This window comes from Podarcis melisellensis (genome assembly GCF_964234715.1).
Source record: "Podarcis melisellensis genome assembly, chromosome: 6".
Classification (NCBI taxonomy): Eukaryota; Metazoa; Chordata; class Lepidosauria; order Squamata; family Lacertidae; genus Podarcis; species Podarcis melisellensis.
The window spans coordinates 47240368-47257240 of NC_138538.1; the positions used below are offsets into that span (position 1 = coordinate 47240368).

The 16873-nt window shown below is 44.4% G+C and overlaps 1 protein-coding gene across 2 annotated transcripts in view; it reads left to right on the plus strand.

Annotated features, from left to right (window-relative positions):
- CPNE5 (copine 5) overlaps positions 1 to 16873 on the plus strand; it is a 124191-nt gene that overhangs the window by 53796 nt on the left and 53522 nt on the right. For both annotated transcript variants that reach the window (XR_014169413.1, XM_081915405.1), the window contains 3 exons: positions 7406 to 7465; positions 11251 to 11314; positions 16177 to 16280. Coding sequence is in view for 1 of the 2 variants with exons in the window: in XM_081915405.1 (XP_081771531.1) it covers positions 7406 to 7465; positions 11251 to 11314; positions 16177 to 16280 (228 nt within the window). In the remaining variant the exon portion in view is untranslated. The remainder of the gene's footprint in view (positions 1 to 7405; positions 7466 to 11250; positions 11315 to 16176; positions 16281 to 16873) is intronic.

Genomic DNA, 16873 nt, shown 5'->3' on the forward strand with positions numbered 1-16873 from the left:
AAAATGCACTCCCAATTCTCATTTGTTTCTGCCTCACAGGAACCCTGTAATATAGGTCATTGTTATTCCCATTCTATAGGCAGGGGAATAAAGACTGGGGCATAGTGACTTGGATCCTGAGACCTGTCAGCAGAAAGAACAGTGTGGGGAAAGGACTTTATCTCCCCACCCCACACACATACTGCACTTCCTGAAATGTCTGTTGGGAAAGTTGTGCAAGGTGCCCACACCAAACATATGACTCCACCTCCTCCTTCCCCAGCAGCCTCCTGTGGCTCTTTCCACGCTGTTCAAGGGGATTCTCCAACTCCCCTGCGATGTTTTTCAGTGGTGGGGAGAAAATAAGGTAGTAAAGAGGATTTGCATCATCCAAAAAAGAAGACAAAATAAGATAATAATATGCATAAAACTACATATGGTGATTTATGTATATAGATACAAATTTAGAAATAATTACAATAAATGCATCTTGCCATACCGTAGATTCCGGCGTATAAGACGACTTTTTAACCCCGGAAAAGAGGTTTAAAAGTCAGGGGTCGTCTTATATGCTGGGTATGGGTGGCGCGGAGCAGAGCAGAGCCCGCCCCCTGCCCCCCACTGCTGCTGCAGCGGCTCCAAAGCAGCAGCAGGGGCGGCAGGCTCCGCCTCATGCTGGGCGGCTTTCTCCTGGCGCAGAGCTAGAGTACGGAGGCCATTTTGGACCGCTTGTTCTCGCACAATTTCAGGCTGAGATCTCACCCTGAAAAAAGCATTTGCCGGGTATGCGATCTCGCACAGTGCCCCAAAACACATGTGTGCCGTGTGACTCACACAGGATTTCAGACCTGGAAGATGGTGTCCCAAATTTGGGCCACGCCATATTGGAGGGTATGTTATGGGAAGCCCCCCAAGCAGGACATGAGCACATGTTCTGCTCATGTTCCTCATCAATTAGTATTTAGACATGTAAAATATAATCTTATCCTCCATGGAAACAGCAACCCTTCCTAGGCCACAGTGCAGAATCATTTTGTGTTTAGCGTGGACAGACTGATTGCACGGCAACAGGCAGAGCCGGCGAGATGTCAGGGAGCTCCCGGCAAACCAGCAACTGCACTGATTTAATAACAAACACAGAGGGGAGCAGAAGATGTACCTCTACATCAGCACAATCTTCGTTCTGCTTGGATCTCCAGGAGGTGTGAGCAGGCCTTTCAAGCGCAGCTACAGAACCTATGTTTTGGCATGTGTCTCTTCCCCCTCTCCCTCCAGGTATCAGGCATATTTTTGACAGAAGATGCAGGAGCTGCTGACACAGCACTTTGCCTTTTCATCTCCTAGTCTGTGATTTGGTGCTAATAGTACGAAGGAGAGGGTGGCCTGGGAACAGCCAACTCCTGGGAGACAGAACGTAAATGGCCTCTGTGTTTTGAACATCTGTGTGCAGCCTACTAAGTTAGAGAGTTGCTTCAGTGAAAGTGATAATGGAACACAGAATGAAGCGTTTGGTATTACTAATCCACAGACCCATCCTCAGCATACCCAGGGGGCCAGCTAATAATAATAATTTGTAAACCCACCTGGCTGGGTTACCCCTGCTCCCTGGGCAGTTTCCAGCACACATAACAACACAATAAAACATAATAAATTTTGGTGTGTGAGGTAGAAAATCTAAACTCTACCTGCTACCCCACCCTGGATGCACAAACACACAGTTAGATTTATGGTCAACTTCTGTGATTAGCATTTAACTATTAAACCACTGGTAATTTACAAAGTACTGTTTTATATTTATTCAATTTATTAGTCACCCACAACAAGGCCTCAAGTCAACTTATGGTAAGGGACAGGAATGCCTCAGGTCTTAATACTGAACTGCACTGGACATCCAGAGAAGTTTTTCCCTTAGGATGTCACCATATGGGGCTTTCTGCTGCTCCCCATTTAGTGTTTTCGCCTCATCAGAAGATGTGCCTTGACAAAGTGCAACAGCATGGAAGGCATGGGCAGATTCTGCATTTCCAACACACCTTGCTGGCCATTGACATGAGTTTGCAGCCACTTATTGCAGTCGGCCTCTAGCTCTAATTGGCTTTTTTCACAGCCAGGATGTCCTCCTCCAGCAAAGGTCTGGGACATGTAGGCAGTGGGAACAGCCTGCTGGAGAGCTTTTCTGACCTTTCCAGTCACAATTATGGGCCTCTTCTCATTGGTGATTTTGAAATCCCATGCTAGCAAAATAGCGGCAGATTTCTTAAGCACAGTTTCCAGCTAAGCTAATTCAAGATTGTTTCTCCTCTCCTCGTGTGATGCCTGTGCTTTGAGAGTTTTTGACTTTTTAAACCAAGGATAAATGATTCATTATCCTTCCTCCTCACCCCACCCCGCTCCCACATCCTGGATTCAGCACGGTTTCCATGCATGACAGTCACTTGTCACTTGAATCTCGATTTCTATTACAGAAGTCATTCTTCACAATTCCAAATGTGTTTGGCACATTGGGTGCACCTCTATGCCTTGAGAGATGTTGGTGCACAAGTAAATCATGCTATGCATCTTCCAAAGGGCAAGTTCAGTACATCTCAGGCAACGGGAGAGTTAAGTAGAAGCTACTCAGTCAGGTAGCTGATGTGCTTTCGTAATGAGGGGATGCATGGAATCAAGCTAGCTCCTTCTGTTCAGATACACAGAATGTGAAGGAGAAGACTCTGCTTGCTCTAGAGATAAATGCAATTGGCTGGGGGCTCCACTTCCCCCACTGGAGGTAGCAAGGTATCGGGAGGAGTGATCCTCAGCTGTCGCTTGTCGGAGCAAAGTGATAATAGCTCTAGGGAAGTAGCAAAGTGGGAGAATAATTTCCGCGCGTCCTTCTCATGGGTGCTGCTTAGATGGATGGGCAGATGAGGCAGTGACTCTGAAGCCACCTGGGAGCAATCCCCACTTGCCACCCATTGCCACATCACCCACCTGCTCACCCACGCAAGCAGTACAAGTCAGAAGGAAGCAAATAACTGCCTCTGGAGCTTTCCATTGTGGGTGTGGATGTTCTGCACTAGCCCAGCTTTCATAGGCATGCCTGGAAGCTGCAGCTGATTCTCGTGACAAGCATGGAGAGGGATCTCCCGTTCTTGCCATCTGTACTGACTTCTAGAACATACACAGCCGTGGGCTTGACTTTGTGCATTTTCTTCATCGTGAAGGCAGTGAGCAAGTCAGCTCTGAAATCCAATGGCAATCTGCTGAGCCATTGGATAGGATGTCAAAGGAGGCTCTTTTGTGGCCTCACTGTGCCCCTCAATCTAGATCTTGCACATATATATTTTTACAATTTTGTTTATGCATTTTCACTTTTAACATTTGTCATCATACACAAATCTTAATCATTTTACAAGTAGGATTCTCGGAATCCTCGGACTTTCCTCCACCCCTCTGTGGTTTCCCCAGATATTCTTTTCAAACGGCATCTTATCATATTCCCCATATTTTCTTAAATCTCAATTTTTATCATAATTCTCGCTTCATTCAACCTGGATCTCACATAAATGGCATGGCAGAAAATGGGGCAAGTGGTCAAAGTGTCATTAAAATGGAATATTGTTGTATGAGACAACTTGACACTCCTGGATATGTGCATATTTTGCAACAGCAGCCACACTCGTATTCTCAGCAGTCTCCTCTCGGTACCGATGGTTTGGTTGCATATTGCATAATGCTAATGTTCAGCAACCAAAAACATGGTTATATGGATTGACCTGACCTTGGAAGGCAGCCAGGGTGTTGTTGGGAAGCTTGGCCTTGCCCTACTGACCCATAAAGAGGCAAGCTGAGACTGACTTGGCTGCCTTGCCATTCTTGGATTCATCTTCCCCACAGCCCCTGAAAGAGATGCAGGAAATACTGGATGTAGTAGGCTGGTTAACCATTTCTGCACAACATCATTTCACATTAAATTATATCACCCCTGACTTGACTACCTGTTTCTATTTGTCCTGTATCTTCTGTGATCATTTACCTTGAACCTGCTGCTGATCCTAAATTTCTTCTTAGTCCTGCCTATTTCCCTCCCTCCAGCGTGGTGTAGTGATTAAGAGCAGTGGACTCGTAATCTGGTGAACCGGGTTTGATTCCCTGCTCCTCCACATGCAGCTGCTGGGTGACCTTGGGCTAGTCACACTTCTTTGAAGTCTCTCAGCCTCACTCACCTCACAGAGTGTTTGTTGTGGGGGAGGAAGGGAAAGGAGAATATTCGCCGCTTTGAGACTCCTTCGGGTAGTGATAAAGCGGAATATCAAATCCAAACTCCTCCTCCTCCTCTTCTTCTTCTCCTTCTTTGTGTTTTAGGACCAGACCCTCTCTTGCCTCTGTCCTTTGATGGAGAGTTGATCACCATGTAGGTATTAGGGCTCAGAGTGGGTGTTCAATAGAGCAAGGTACATTATATTAATAGCCACACCGGTGCTGCTGGAAGCTTATCAAGCTGACTCTTGCTCACTGATGGCAAGTGCAGGATAAATTCCCCTCCTCTTCTGGGGGAATCAGCATCAGGCAAATCCATGCCCTCGGACTCTGCAATTTTCTTAATCAATGCTCTCTCCAGCTGGTAGGGAGAGAGGTCGCCTCACTTCGCTGTCAGTAGCTGCAGCTGCGATGATCCGTCATCTCTACTCCTTTGCCACCTACCATCACTCTGACTGCATGGTGACCAAAGCCTGAACGTGAGGCTGGTGGTGGAGAGACAAAAAAAGCCTTGCTGAGCCTCAGAATGTAATCTCAGCCCTCCAGTTGGAGCAGGAACTGGCAGAGTTTCACAGCAGAAGCAGGTCATGACTCTCAGAATTTGGCCACAGCCTATTTCCCCCTCTTTTCCTGTGCTGCTGACATCACAAAAAGAGCAGCAAAGAGGATAGGTATATAATAATATGTGTAACCCTCTTGGAGCCCTCTTTAAATAGGAAAGGAAATGAGGTATCGTAATAAATGACATGGAGGCAGACTGCCATGCCACAGTTTGTTTGAACAAACCAGGATTTAAACCTGGTTCCCTTCAGCTGTCCTTACTAGCAGGGCCTTATGGGCACAGTGGTGCCTCAGGTTAAGAACTTAATTCGTTCTGGAGGTCCATTCTTAACCTGCAACTGTTCTTAACCTGAGGTACCACTTTAGCTAATGGGGCCTCCCGCTGCTGCCGCACGATTTCTGTTCTCATCCTGAAGTAAAGTTCTTAACCTGAGGTACTATTTCTAGGTTAACGGGGTCTGTAACCTGAAGTGTCTGTAACCCGAGGTACCACTGTATTTTAGTCCAACAACATCTGGTGGCATCAGGTTGAGGAAGGCTGATTTAAACTCACCGTAGAGTTTTCCCAAGACACAAGGAACTCTGCTTAATTTAAAAGCAGTAACATTGCTTCTTGCTTCCTCTTTGCACCCACATTAGAGAAGAGGAGAAGGGGAAGCATGTGTGCCTGTTCCCATATACTAGGCTTGTTCCCATATACTAAATGGTGGTTTAGGATTATGTACAAAATGGGCAACAGTGATGCTTGAGTCCACTACCTGTGAATGTCCTAGGTCTTGGGCAGAAAGCCAGCTGATAGCTGAAAAATGCCAAATCCTGGCAAAAATCACTCTTCGGAAGGGTGTTGCCGCTGGTTGGTGCCCAAAATACTATCACTTTTGCCTCTGCTGCTCTGTATCAGATCACTTTAACTCAGACTGATTCAATGAGATAATCATTTGTTTATGGTGAAACAATCCTGTGTCTACCCTTCTTCATACCTGTGAAATACAGGACAGTCTCATGTCCTTGCAGGGCGGAAGGAAACCCAAACTGATTAGAAATTGCTGCTTTCCAGATGTGTCTCTGAGCCATGGCTCTTTCAGAGCATTTGGGGAGAGGAGGGAGGAATATTAGAGTCAGGTTCTATAAATATTATCAAGGAAGCTGCATCTGTATAGGAGGGGACTTGATCACAGTCTCTGTAGCTGTGGCCCCCAAACCAGGGAAGACAGGGGAAGTCCAAAGGTTTAACTGTTCTTAGCAGCCTGGAAGAGGTTGGAGCGGTGAGCTCAACCTCGTCATGGCAGCAATGAGTCTCCAACTTACGTGCAAACACTAAGTTGTTAAGTTGAATTCCAGAGCCCGGGTCGAACTTTTGTCAAGGTCACGGCGTGCTTGATCATTGGCAAGCATGCAGATTCTGTCATGATGTTATCTCTCTGGGTGCAATTTCCCTCAGAGTCTGTAGCGGGTTTTCAAGAAGTGAGAATTTTTGTGGGGTGAGTGCTTACGGACAAAAAGCAGGGTTCTGGAGAAACACAGCCAGAGGTTTCTTCTCCCCAATACAGCCAGATGAGCCTATTGCCTGCTGTTAATGAGAGGCTGTTTGTGAGCTAATAAGGCAACTTCACTGCTAGACATCTCTGAGCTCAGTGATTTTGACATGGGATCCAAGAGGGTCCCATTGTGAGCCCAGGGAGAGCAAGGGCCATACTGGAATTTCCATTTTGCACCGGGGGGCTGATTCACTGTTCAGTAGCTTAACTGGGAGGATATCTTGAGTCATTTGCCATTATTTTATTAGGTTGAGGTCTGAGTCACACACATGCATGTAATTGCTCAGTATATCTTTTTGCTCGGTTACTTACCACGAACTCAAAAGGTTGCTATTTGAGCTGACATGTGAGGTGATATGAAAGCCCTGCCTTTCTAATATTTGATCTGCAAGCATAGTTTTGATCATGTAAGTACTGTAGTTGCTTGATGTAGCAGGAACCAAGCAAGGAACAAACACATGGGAAACTCAGCATGAGACTAGACTGCAGCTTGCACTCACTGGCATCTGGTATGTTTCAAAAAAGGCCTTTCCAGCTTTTCCCACTCCAGCTGATTATGGGATATGCAGAAGAGCCTCCACACAGAGCTGGTCTAGGCAGCCGCCTCAGGTGGTGGAATTCTGTGGGGCAGCACCCACACGGGGCCCCCACCCACCCATGCCATCACCACCAGAGAAGAGAGGAGAAGCAGTGGCTTCTGGTAAGATCTTGTGAGTGCTGTGCAAGACCTCGCAAGAGTTTCGCAAGATCTCACTTGAAGTCGCAGCTGCCTCATGATCCTGGTAAGTGAGGCTTTGGCAGGGAGAGTTGGGACACCTTTCTGTTTCATCTGTTTAACCTAACTAAATTTATTGAACGTTTGTGTTGAAGGCTATGATCCCTTAAGTGTCCTGGTCCAAAGCTGCACAGAGCTTTGAAGCTAGTAACCGCCATATTTAGGACAGGAAATCAGAACCAATTCCAGCCTATACTGTTGCATTGGATGAACAGGAAATGATGCAGATAGAGAGAGCGCGCACACACACAGAAGTACGGAATCAGTAGGAATTGAAGTTTTAGGCGTCTTTCTTTCCTTTCCCCTTTTCCAGGATGGGAGCCTTTACATTACATTCCAAAACCGGGAAACCTATGCCATCTGTCTCCAATGGGTAAGTCATGCTGAAGCCTCTTATTCTCCTACCCTAGAAATAACTCTGTTATTTTTTATCATAGGTTGGCATGTAGGCATATATTAAGGAACCAAGTGCTAGAGGAGAAAGTGGGAGGAGAAAGGCTGTTAATTCCAGCACTGACCTAGCACATTTCACCCACTGCTAAATATAAGCATAATTTGCACAAAGAACACCAGTCTTTCTTACCCAATGGTGGTACCTCCACATGGTTGTCCTACACCATTCTGAGCATGATGCTGTGGGCTGGAGTAGATTTTTCACTTTGCGGATGGGATTCCACATTGCTGGAGAGAACTACATTAGGGCTATCATCCCCACCCCTGTTCAGATGATATTTCCATTGGGTTTACACACAACTGAGACTAGCCCGTTGTTTCTAACACTATTTTCAGTGTTAGCAATGCTTATGTCATCAATCCTCATAAGAGCACAGCACATATGGCTGACTCTAAGTAATAGAGGAAGAAGAGAGAGATGTGTAACATTCAAAGCAGGTACTGCCATACATGGACGGTGCAAAAAGGGGCACTCCTGATTCTTCTTTGTCCTTGATACATCACAGAATCAGCCATAGGCTCAGAGGTAGATTTGTGCCTTATTATTTTATGTAGGCATTTTATTTCATAAATTTTATGCACCTTGAAGAAAAAAAACAACAAAAAACTCAACGAGGTTTACAATGAGGTTATTGTTTTTTTGTAAAAGCAATGAAAAACAACTATTTAAAACATTAAAAAATAATATCAGCAGTACACTAAAAACAGATTAAAACACACTGGATTGAGCAGGGATTTTTTAAAAATACTTGGATAATTCATATCTAAATGCATTTATTTATTTATCAAACTTTTCATAGCAAGAAAACCTCTTATGCAGTTGACAAAAGTATAAGACATTTAAAATTACTGATAAAAAGCGGTGAAAGGGTGCAGACAAACACTCGGTTCTTAACAGCACACTAACCTAATTGTGATCTTACTGCTACCTAGTTATGGGGCATACTTATGCTTATATGTGATGTCAGGAATGGGCCAAGTAGAGACATGGCTGCTGAAAGCAGGATTGAAAACACACACACACTCACGTGCATCAACTGGTGGGTGTGGAGTTTGATCCTGCTTGCTTCAGGCCGGCCAGTGAGTTCCTGTTGCAAACTGGCTGGCAATACCCTTCAGTAAGCAGGATTAACATTGACCCACACATTAGCTGATGCGCAGGGAGTTCAATTGCACTTGGTCAATGTCACCCACCACCTCTTTGGGCCAAGTTTGACAGGTGGGTGGGACAACACACCTATCAATCACATGGCACCATTGTGATGCTAGATGACTGACAGATGGCCTGGGTGGGGGTAGGGGAGATAAATGAATGGCCCATTGGGTCAAAATACTTCCCCAGCCCAGTTTCTCTTCCTTCCTTTCTGGCAGTGGAAAGGTAGGATAGAACTGAAAAGTATATAATCATGTCTTCTGCATATTCCAACAACCATCACTGCTGTCGCCTGTAGTGGTATCCATGCATACTTCCCTCCCAGTAAGGTGCTGCAGTTTCCCCAGTAGAGCCAGTCTTCATCGTATTGGTTCCTTTTATTTCTCACATATTTATAAACCTGAAGAAATTTGTCCCAAGGCCACACACATGTGCAAAACTGCACTACTGTCATATTTCTTTTTAATAGAGTTAGTGTGTACACCAAGCAAGACACAGATTTTCACACTCTGCCTTTCTATCCTGAAAGAGCCTAGTTAATCTGGCATGACCCCAATGTATGCAAATGACCACCCCAAAAAGGAAATGAGATGTGGGGCACATCTGTAACCAATATGAATCACAATTGTAGAAAAGACGACGGGGATGCCTTCTTGCACAAAAAGAGCCAAGGAGACAAGTCCACATAATTCAGTTATTTTGCATGATACGGGACACTTATATTAAAATCCAGATTGCTCCAGACATGTGGCAAATCAGTGGTCTGACTCTATTGTCCCAAGGGATGGGCACACCTGTAAACTTTAGTTTCTCTTGGTTTCTCATTTTGCCAACCTTGATTTCAGTTCGCCACATTTTCACATGTTTGAAATGTTTTCTAAGTCCTCATGAAAAATCAGTGTTTTAGTCTGAATTTCTCCTAATGTGTACACATCTTTGCAGTTTTGTCTAATATACACATTTCCCAAAGGAAATTTCCCTAATGCAGTGCATTTTTGTATGCCGTTTTCACAGATAAATTCCATTGTACGCACACTTTACCCTCATATTCTGCATTTCTATACACAGTATTGGCCTGGAGAACTACATTGCAAAATTCAGAGAAGTGCAAATTTCAAAGGATGACTGTGTTTCAGGTCCCATATTGTTTCTGAAAGTGTGGATTAGGCAGATTCACCTTTAAATGCAAAGTAAATCAAATTTATCCACCAACCCTAATTGTCACTGCCACAAATTAGGACTTCATGCCCTAATCCTAGCATGAGTGGTGGTGCTCAAAATTGCAACTTGTGTTCATGGGAAATTGTTCAGATGACCAATTTGCTATATGCACAACAAACATTGTGCTCAAATACCTACTTTCTCCTCTTGTGCAAGAAGCTGGTCAAGAACTGAAACCATAATTAAGGTAGCCCATGGGTAATGTTGTTTTTGGAATTTCTTTTACAAAAATTTGACGTCTGGGAAAAGGTCACATCAGTTGCTTACTGTCTTACTCCTAATTTCCAAACCCCATCAAACAAATAAACTTGTCATCTGGCCTGCAGGATGAATTCGTTTTGAGTGATCATTACCCAGCAGGGCTTCCTGCTCTTGTGGAATTGAATGGACAGAATGATTGTAAATCACAAGCTGGCCAAAATTGTTCTATTCAAAGATGCTGACAGTAAAAAGGAGGGCGGCGGGGGGGGGGGGGTTTGAAGTAAACCTCTTTTCTTAGTTTTGCTCCATGGTGAGTTGTGTCTCTCAATGTCCTACTTACTTGTGCACTCAAAATAAATATTTCAGTTTGTCTCAAGCTGCAGAACCAGTAGCACAAATCGACCAAAAACTTCATCTTTTCATCTGGGGAGGAAAAAACCCTTCTTGGCTTCTCCTTTATTTTGCCACCTTCAGAAATGTTTGCGGATGCAATTCAAAGTACACTTATCAGGAGTGAGTCCCAATGAACACAGTGGGACTTACTTCTGAGTAAGCATGCACAGGATTGGCTGAAAGTGGCTGTTCAGTTGGACTCTTTTATTTATTTATAATAGTTTAATGTTTCAGCCTCCAGCAAAACTTCCCAGACAAAAAATAAAAACCAACAGCAACCAAATAAATTAAGCAACAGAATCACAGCCCTAATGCAGCAGGGCCTCATGTTTCAAGCTGGGGCTGAGGATAGATCCCAGGTCTGAAAACCACCATAGCAAAATGCTAGTCTTTGAACATGGGAAGCCCTAGCCCATATTCCCATCTAAGCTTTCTGCATGATCTTTGGGAAGTTAGTTCCAGATAAAGCTGGAAAACTACTTACACCTGCAACTAAGACTTCAGAAAGGCTCACTGTAATCGTTACTGAGCAGTTTCAACAAGCTTCTTTGAAGTTGCCGTGTGAGCGCTAAACAACTGATTGATGCTGACAGCATGCCTTCACAGGGGCTCACTGTAGTTGCCAATCAGCCTATAGTGCAGCCAATACCAGGGGGACTTGCTGGCAGCATCGATCAGTTGCTTGCTCTTTCTTCATCTTCTTCCCAGCTGCTGAACCATTTTCTTTCTTCTTGCAGGGGGATTCCAGGGAAGAAGTGTGGCACCATTATCCTGTCAGCTGAGGAACTGGGTAACTGCCGAGTAAGTAATTCTCTGCTCTTTGAGCTTCTGGTCAGGCCTCTGCTCCTGAGGGAGCAAGGGAAGCTCCTGTCTGCTGGCGTCTTGAGTTCAAAAAGCCAAAGAGCTCTAGGGATAATCATATATAACAAGGTGTTATCTTCTCTAAGTCCTTACCATACTTCATGGCTTGTGAAGATCAGCTGTATAATAATGCAGAGTATGGTGAGAGAGACTGAGACACAGACAAAGTAGATACCCTGACAATTATTCCATGCAACTGTTCATCTCATTTGAGTGCTCCTACAATGCATGCTGGCTCGTACATTTCTAGCGTTGGCACACAAAATTTCTCACCCTTGCAGATGGTATGCTGGCATGCCAATTCTGCCTTGTATCCATTAACCCACGGGCTGGCAGGGTGTCATGAGGAATGCACCCCAAAGAAAACTGTCCCCGGGGTAACGCCCACCCCCCAGCCCTGCCATGTTACGCCTCTGAGAACACTGAAATGAGGTATTGGACACATGGTACATGTATGTGCATGTACTGTAGAGCCTTGGTGGAACAACGTGTTGTGCAGTTGGACAAACTGTTCAGTAAGTTCTCAGCAGAGACCAGAATAGTTGTAATGTGGAAATAGAAAATGTGCAGCTCTGGAGAGTCATAAGGTTGCAATGAGAGATTCCACTCCCTTCAGCTCTTTATCGCTTGTGGTGGGGGTGGGAGTGGGGAGACTACCATGTAAGCTCACTGTCTGCTGCAGTTTCTGGACAAACACTCCTCTCAACAGCTCTCAGAGCAAGAACCGAGATTACAGCCAACGTCAATGGCTAAAGTGTGGTCACAGCTGGAAGTTAAGAGTTCAGATTGTGTACTAAAGGACAAACAAGGGCAGCAACTAAGAAATAATAAGCGTGTGGGAAGATTTGCTGTGCAGAGAAATGCATCTGATGCCTTAACCATTAGGGATGCAGTCTCTGGGTAGAGGTAGGTGGGTGTCAGAACACAAATGAGTATCTGCACAGCGTTGTATGGATGGAGTGTTTGTCTGTGTCTGCGTGGCATTTGTATGCTGCCTAATAGTACAAAGTTGCCTGGCAGTTTACAATGAAGAAGTAAAAAACCCATTGAAATACAAAGTAAAAATAAACCATTAAAGCCGGAACCTGCAGAAATGCAACAAAGCAAAACTTGTCAGAGTCAATACACACTCACTCAACATTACTGGGTGATCTCCAGCCAGTCGCACATTCTCTCAGTCTGATCTACATCAAAGGGTTGCTGTGAGGATAAAAGAGAGAAACCCATGTGCAATAATATTTGGAATTCCTCAAAGGAAGAGCAAGATAAAAATGTGATGAATCAATGGCTGATTCATTGGGCTTCCAGCACAAATCTGAATCTCTGCCCCAACTCTATCACATTTCTGTTCACAACTGAGTCGACTTGCCATACAAACCTGCCACTGGGCATGCCTCTTTGCTAAAATGTTTTCCTCCTTTCGTAAGGGTCCTTTCCCCAGCCAGCTCCATCAGAGGAGATGGCCACAGAAAATTTTCTGGATTATCTATCCTGAAGAGGTTAATGAAGTAAAATCAGGTTTCTTCCAGAGGAAAATCTTACCACATCTGGATCGAGGTTCTTCCTAGCATTCTCAGTCACAAATTTGTTTTGTGAAGGGGAGACAAGAGAAGAATGGGCAAGGATGGCAAGTGACAAGCCTATGCCTGGTTGAACCCAACTGTCAGGTACACAAGAGTCAAGTATCAGCCCCTGACAGGCGTCAGAATCTGTCCACTTGCTTGCTGCTGGTGTTGAACAGAACAAAACAGCACAGTTGGTGTATAACTTTTATGAGAAAGACAGGACTGCCTAGAGACTAAACATCAGCAAAGACAGATTCTTTCATTCCCTTTCTCTCCCACATACAGAAATGAACACAAACAGTATCACTACATTTTTGTCACCTTCTCTCGCCCACACAGCTGACGTCTGCAAGAGGGAAGGAAATCCTATTTTTTCTCCTACACAGACAATTACAATATATTTTTTAACCCCCTTCTTCACACACCTATGTTGAACTTGCGCAGCTAAAAAAAGACATACAGACCAACTCTTTCTCACATGTTCATTTGTGGATTTGTCTTTCTGTAGGCAGACTTGTGCAGATGGATGCACCACACCAAATACTTACATTCAAACAACACAAAGTGCTTCACACTTTTTGCTCATGAACATACAGCACACAGACCCCTCCAGCTCACGAGACGTGCACTGTCTGGTTAACGCAGGCTGTTTGTGACACTGATGTCCGTTCAGAATTTCGGGAATGTGCTTGAATGCATCCAAAGCAGCATACCATCTGTTGTGCCATAAAGAGAATTTAATACTCATTTCGATCTGAAAGAACCGAGACAGAACCAATTAGCTCTGCATGAGCCGTTCTGCAGCCTGCGCTAGAATCTGGTTTAACTTTTCCCTCTGTGCTGAGGATAGTATGGGAATGCATCATATGGGATTAACTGTGCTTCCACTCAGTGACATTGTTCCTTGGCATTTTCTGCACCATCACCCCAAGGAATGCTTGTGTTCCCCCCTGATTTTCCAAGAGCCTTGTCTTAACCCACCCAGCACTTTCTTGCCTCCCTCCCTATCTTATCCTGAATGCTGATAATGGGAAGCCACACTGATAAGAGAAAATCAAACCTGCATACTCCCTTGTTTCTATGGATCGTGGAGTACAGCAACAGTCGTACTGCCTGAGCACATCCCTACTTCTCCAAACAATTACTATTTCAACATACTGTAAGTGATCAATGGTCAATTTCTTAACCCCAGCTGGGAGAACAATTATTAGACCTTGCCTAGCTAAGCTGCTATTAGAGGGCCACACCTCTGAGCCATGAGATCATTGCTCCTCCTTCCCAGAAGTTATGGATGTGTGGATTGGCCATCCCATTGTGAGTGGAGCCTGCCAAGGCAGAAGGAATGTACTTGCATGCTGTTTTTTCCTGGACAACCCAGCTTTTGCTCTCTGCTCCAGAAGCAGCATGCAGGACACCATGGTGGACACCCCATGGGAAGTGATGACATGCCCCGAGACCTCTGCACTGTTCCATTTTGACTTTGTCCCCAGATCAGGAGCAGCTTGATTGATTCTTGAGTGCTGTTTTTGGTTTGATCAGGGAGCAGTGCCGCAAAGGATTAAAGCTGCACAAAGGAGCAGGTGACCTCTGGCTGAGCATCCTGCATCACCTGAGAGCCTTTTGAGCATCTTCTGCTCTAGACCATCTACCATGGTCTTCAAGGATAGTTTGCTGCTGACCATCTCAGGAGGCATCTTCTAGGACTGTGGTGAAGATTCTCTCCACTAAACCAGTAAAGCCATTGGACCATTGTTGGGAAATGGCTGAGATCAGGGGTTGCTTAAAACATTCCACTCCCTACTCTCATCCGCACAATGCATCACCTGGTGGGTTTCCTTATCCCACCATCTGCTTTTGCTGCTACAAGCACTAGTGATGTTGGTCCTGTGAGAATGTTCAGGGAGGCAGGAGAGAATATATTGTTTAATAATATCCTTCCTAACTTGTGCTAGCAAGTTCTATAACTTAGCAGAGTTTTACATTCTACCAGCACAGCAGGTAGCTGGTTGCATGCTTGTTTAAGCTTCTCAATATAGATTCCTGGTAATTTCCCCTATATCTCCCTCTTAAAAGAATAGACACAGCACAATCTTGTGTAAAGTATATAAAATAAGTTTACTCACACATTCAGTTCACAGATGGATCCCTGAAGGCAAATTTAGTTACAGAGTATATACATGTGGAATCTATCCCATATGGTAATAGTCCCTTTGTCCTCTGTTGGCCAACAGAGTTTCTCTAGCTAAAAAGCTGCTGGTCCTATGATGAGAGGAAGTGAGAGAGAGGGAGTGTGCAACATGCTATGTCCTTTTGTGTTACCTGGGCAGGTAAGGTCACGCCCACCTCTAGCCACATGCAAGAGGAAGTATGTCCCAGTCAGGAGGTAAGAGGAAGTTTTCTACTGACTGGACCAAACATTCCCCTGCAAGTTCACTCTAGGAAAACCAGGAATGTTGTACTTTACTGCTATTTATGTATCACATCCCACAGGTCCTAGCTTAGAAAGCAATGCTTTTCAAACTTCCTTTAGGAAGCATGAGAATGTGCACATTGAGTGGGGACAAGGGAGCCATTTAATTCTTGGAAGAGTTGGCCTGTCTCTCTACCCTGGATTTTTGCTGCCTTGTCCCCACTCTCAAAAAGTATTGGGTACTTATTAACAAACCATGATGCCAAGACAGATCAATGGGAACAAGAGGAGGAGGAGGGGCACGTGACAAGGCAATAGTGACACACCTGGGACAGAGTTACGACATCCCAACTGCCCTCAATCTGCTCCACTCTTGAAGATGTGCTCCTCCTATTCATTCCCCTACAATGGTATCCTTTGAAAGATTAAATGCTTACACCATTCACACGGTGAGTCACTCATTTCCAACTGAAGAGGGGCAGAGGATCACAGCCTGTAGCATCATTAGCTGGGAGTTTGGCAGGCGAATGGAAGAAGAATTGCGCACTGAGTTGAATTCACAAACAACATGTAAGGTTGGATACTCTGGCTCCCTCTCATTTCTGCCTACTACCAAGAAAGTGTACTGCAGCACTCAGGATCTCTGGGCCAAATTAAAAAAAACAACAAATACATAATTAGCCATTGCACGGATGGTGTCTTACAGGCAAATCGCAGGTACAGGAAGCCCAGTCTGATCTTGAGATGTGTGCAAATTAGGCAGTATGTAAATATTTTGAGAAACAAACAAATAGTTTATAGATATATTTTCTGTTCCCCATTCCAAGGATGTGGCCACAATGCAGTTCTGTGCCAACAAGCTGGACAAGAAAGATTTCTTTGGAAAATCCGACCCGTTCATGGTATTCTATAGGAGTAACGAGGACGGGACGTAAGTCAAAGTGCTTTTGCTTTGGGGGCAGGATAATTATTCAGATTATAACAGAGCTTGCTTAGGTGACCTGTAGCAAAATGTTGTCCCAAGCACTCCCCCCCCCCCCCGCCAAGAAGCATAAAACATTTCCCTTGATAATGAGTTTGTTCAAAATGTATTGGGCACCACATCCATGGTGCAGCTGCCCTCCTTTTCTAGAGGTATTTCTAGAGGTATATAATACTTTTCTATAATAGAAGTATTATAATAGAATATAATAGAAGTATTATAAACCCATCCTCCTGCTCCAAACAAGGGACTCGGCTTAGAAACTAGGTAACAACAGTTGAACAACTATGGAAAAAAATCAGCTCTGCTTCTGTGTTGCTGCAGTTTGGTTTCCGCCAAATACTACCTTATACGTTTCATGTCCCCTATTTAAGATAAGGTACCTAACTTATGTAACATAGATAACTGTTTACATAACTTACATTCACATTTCATTGTAAAGGAAACATCAAAATGCTGTAAAAAAAGAGGGGGAAATTAATTACATAGTTAAATGGGGTTAGAATAGAACTATGCAAGGTCTTCTTCCCATGCCCATCTTT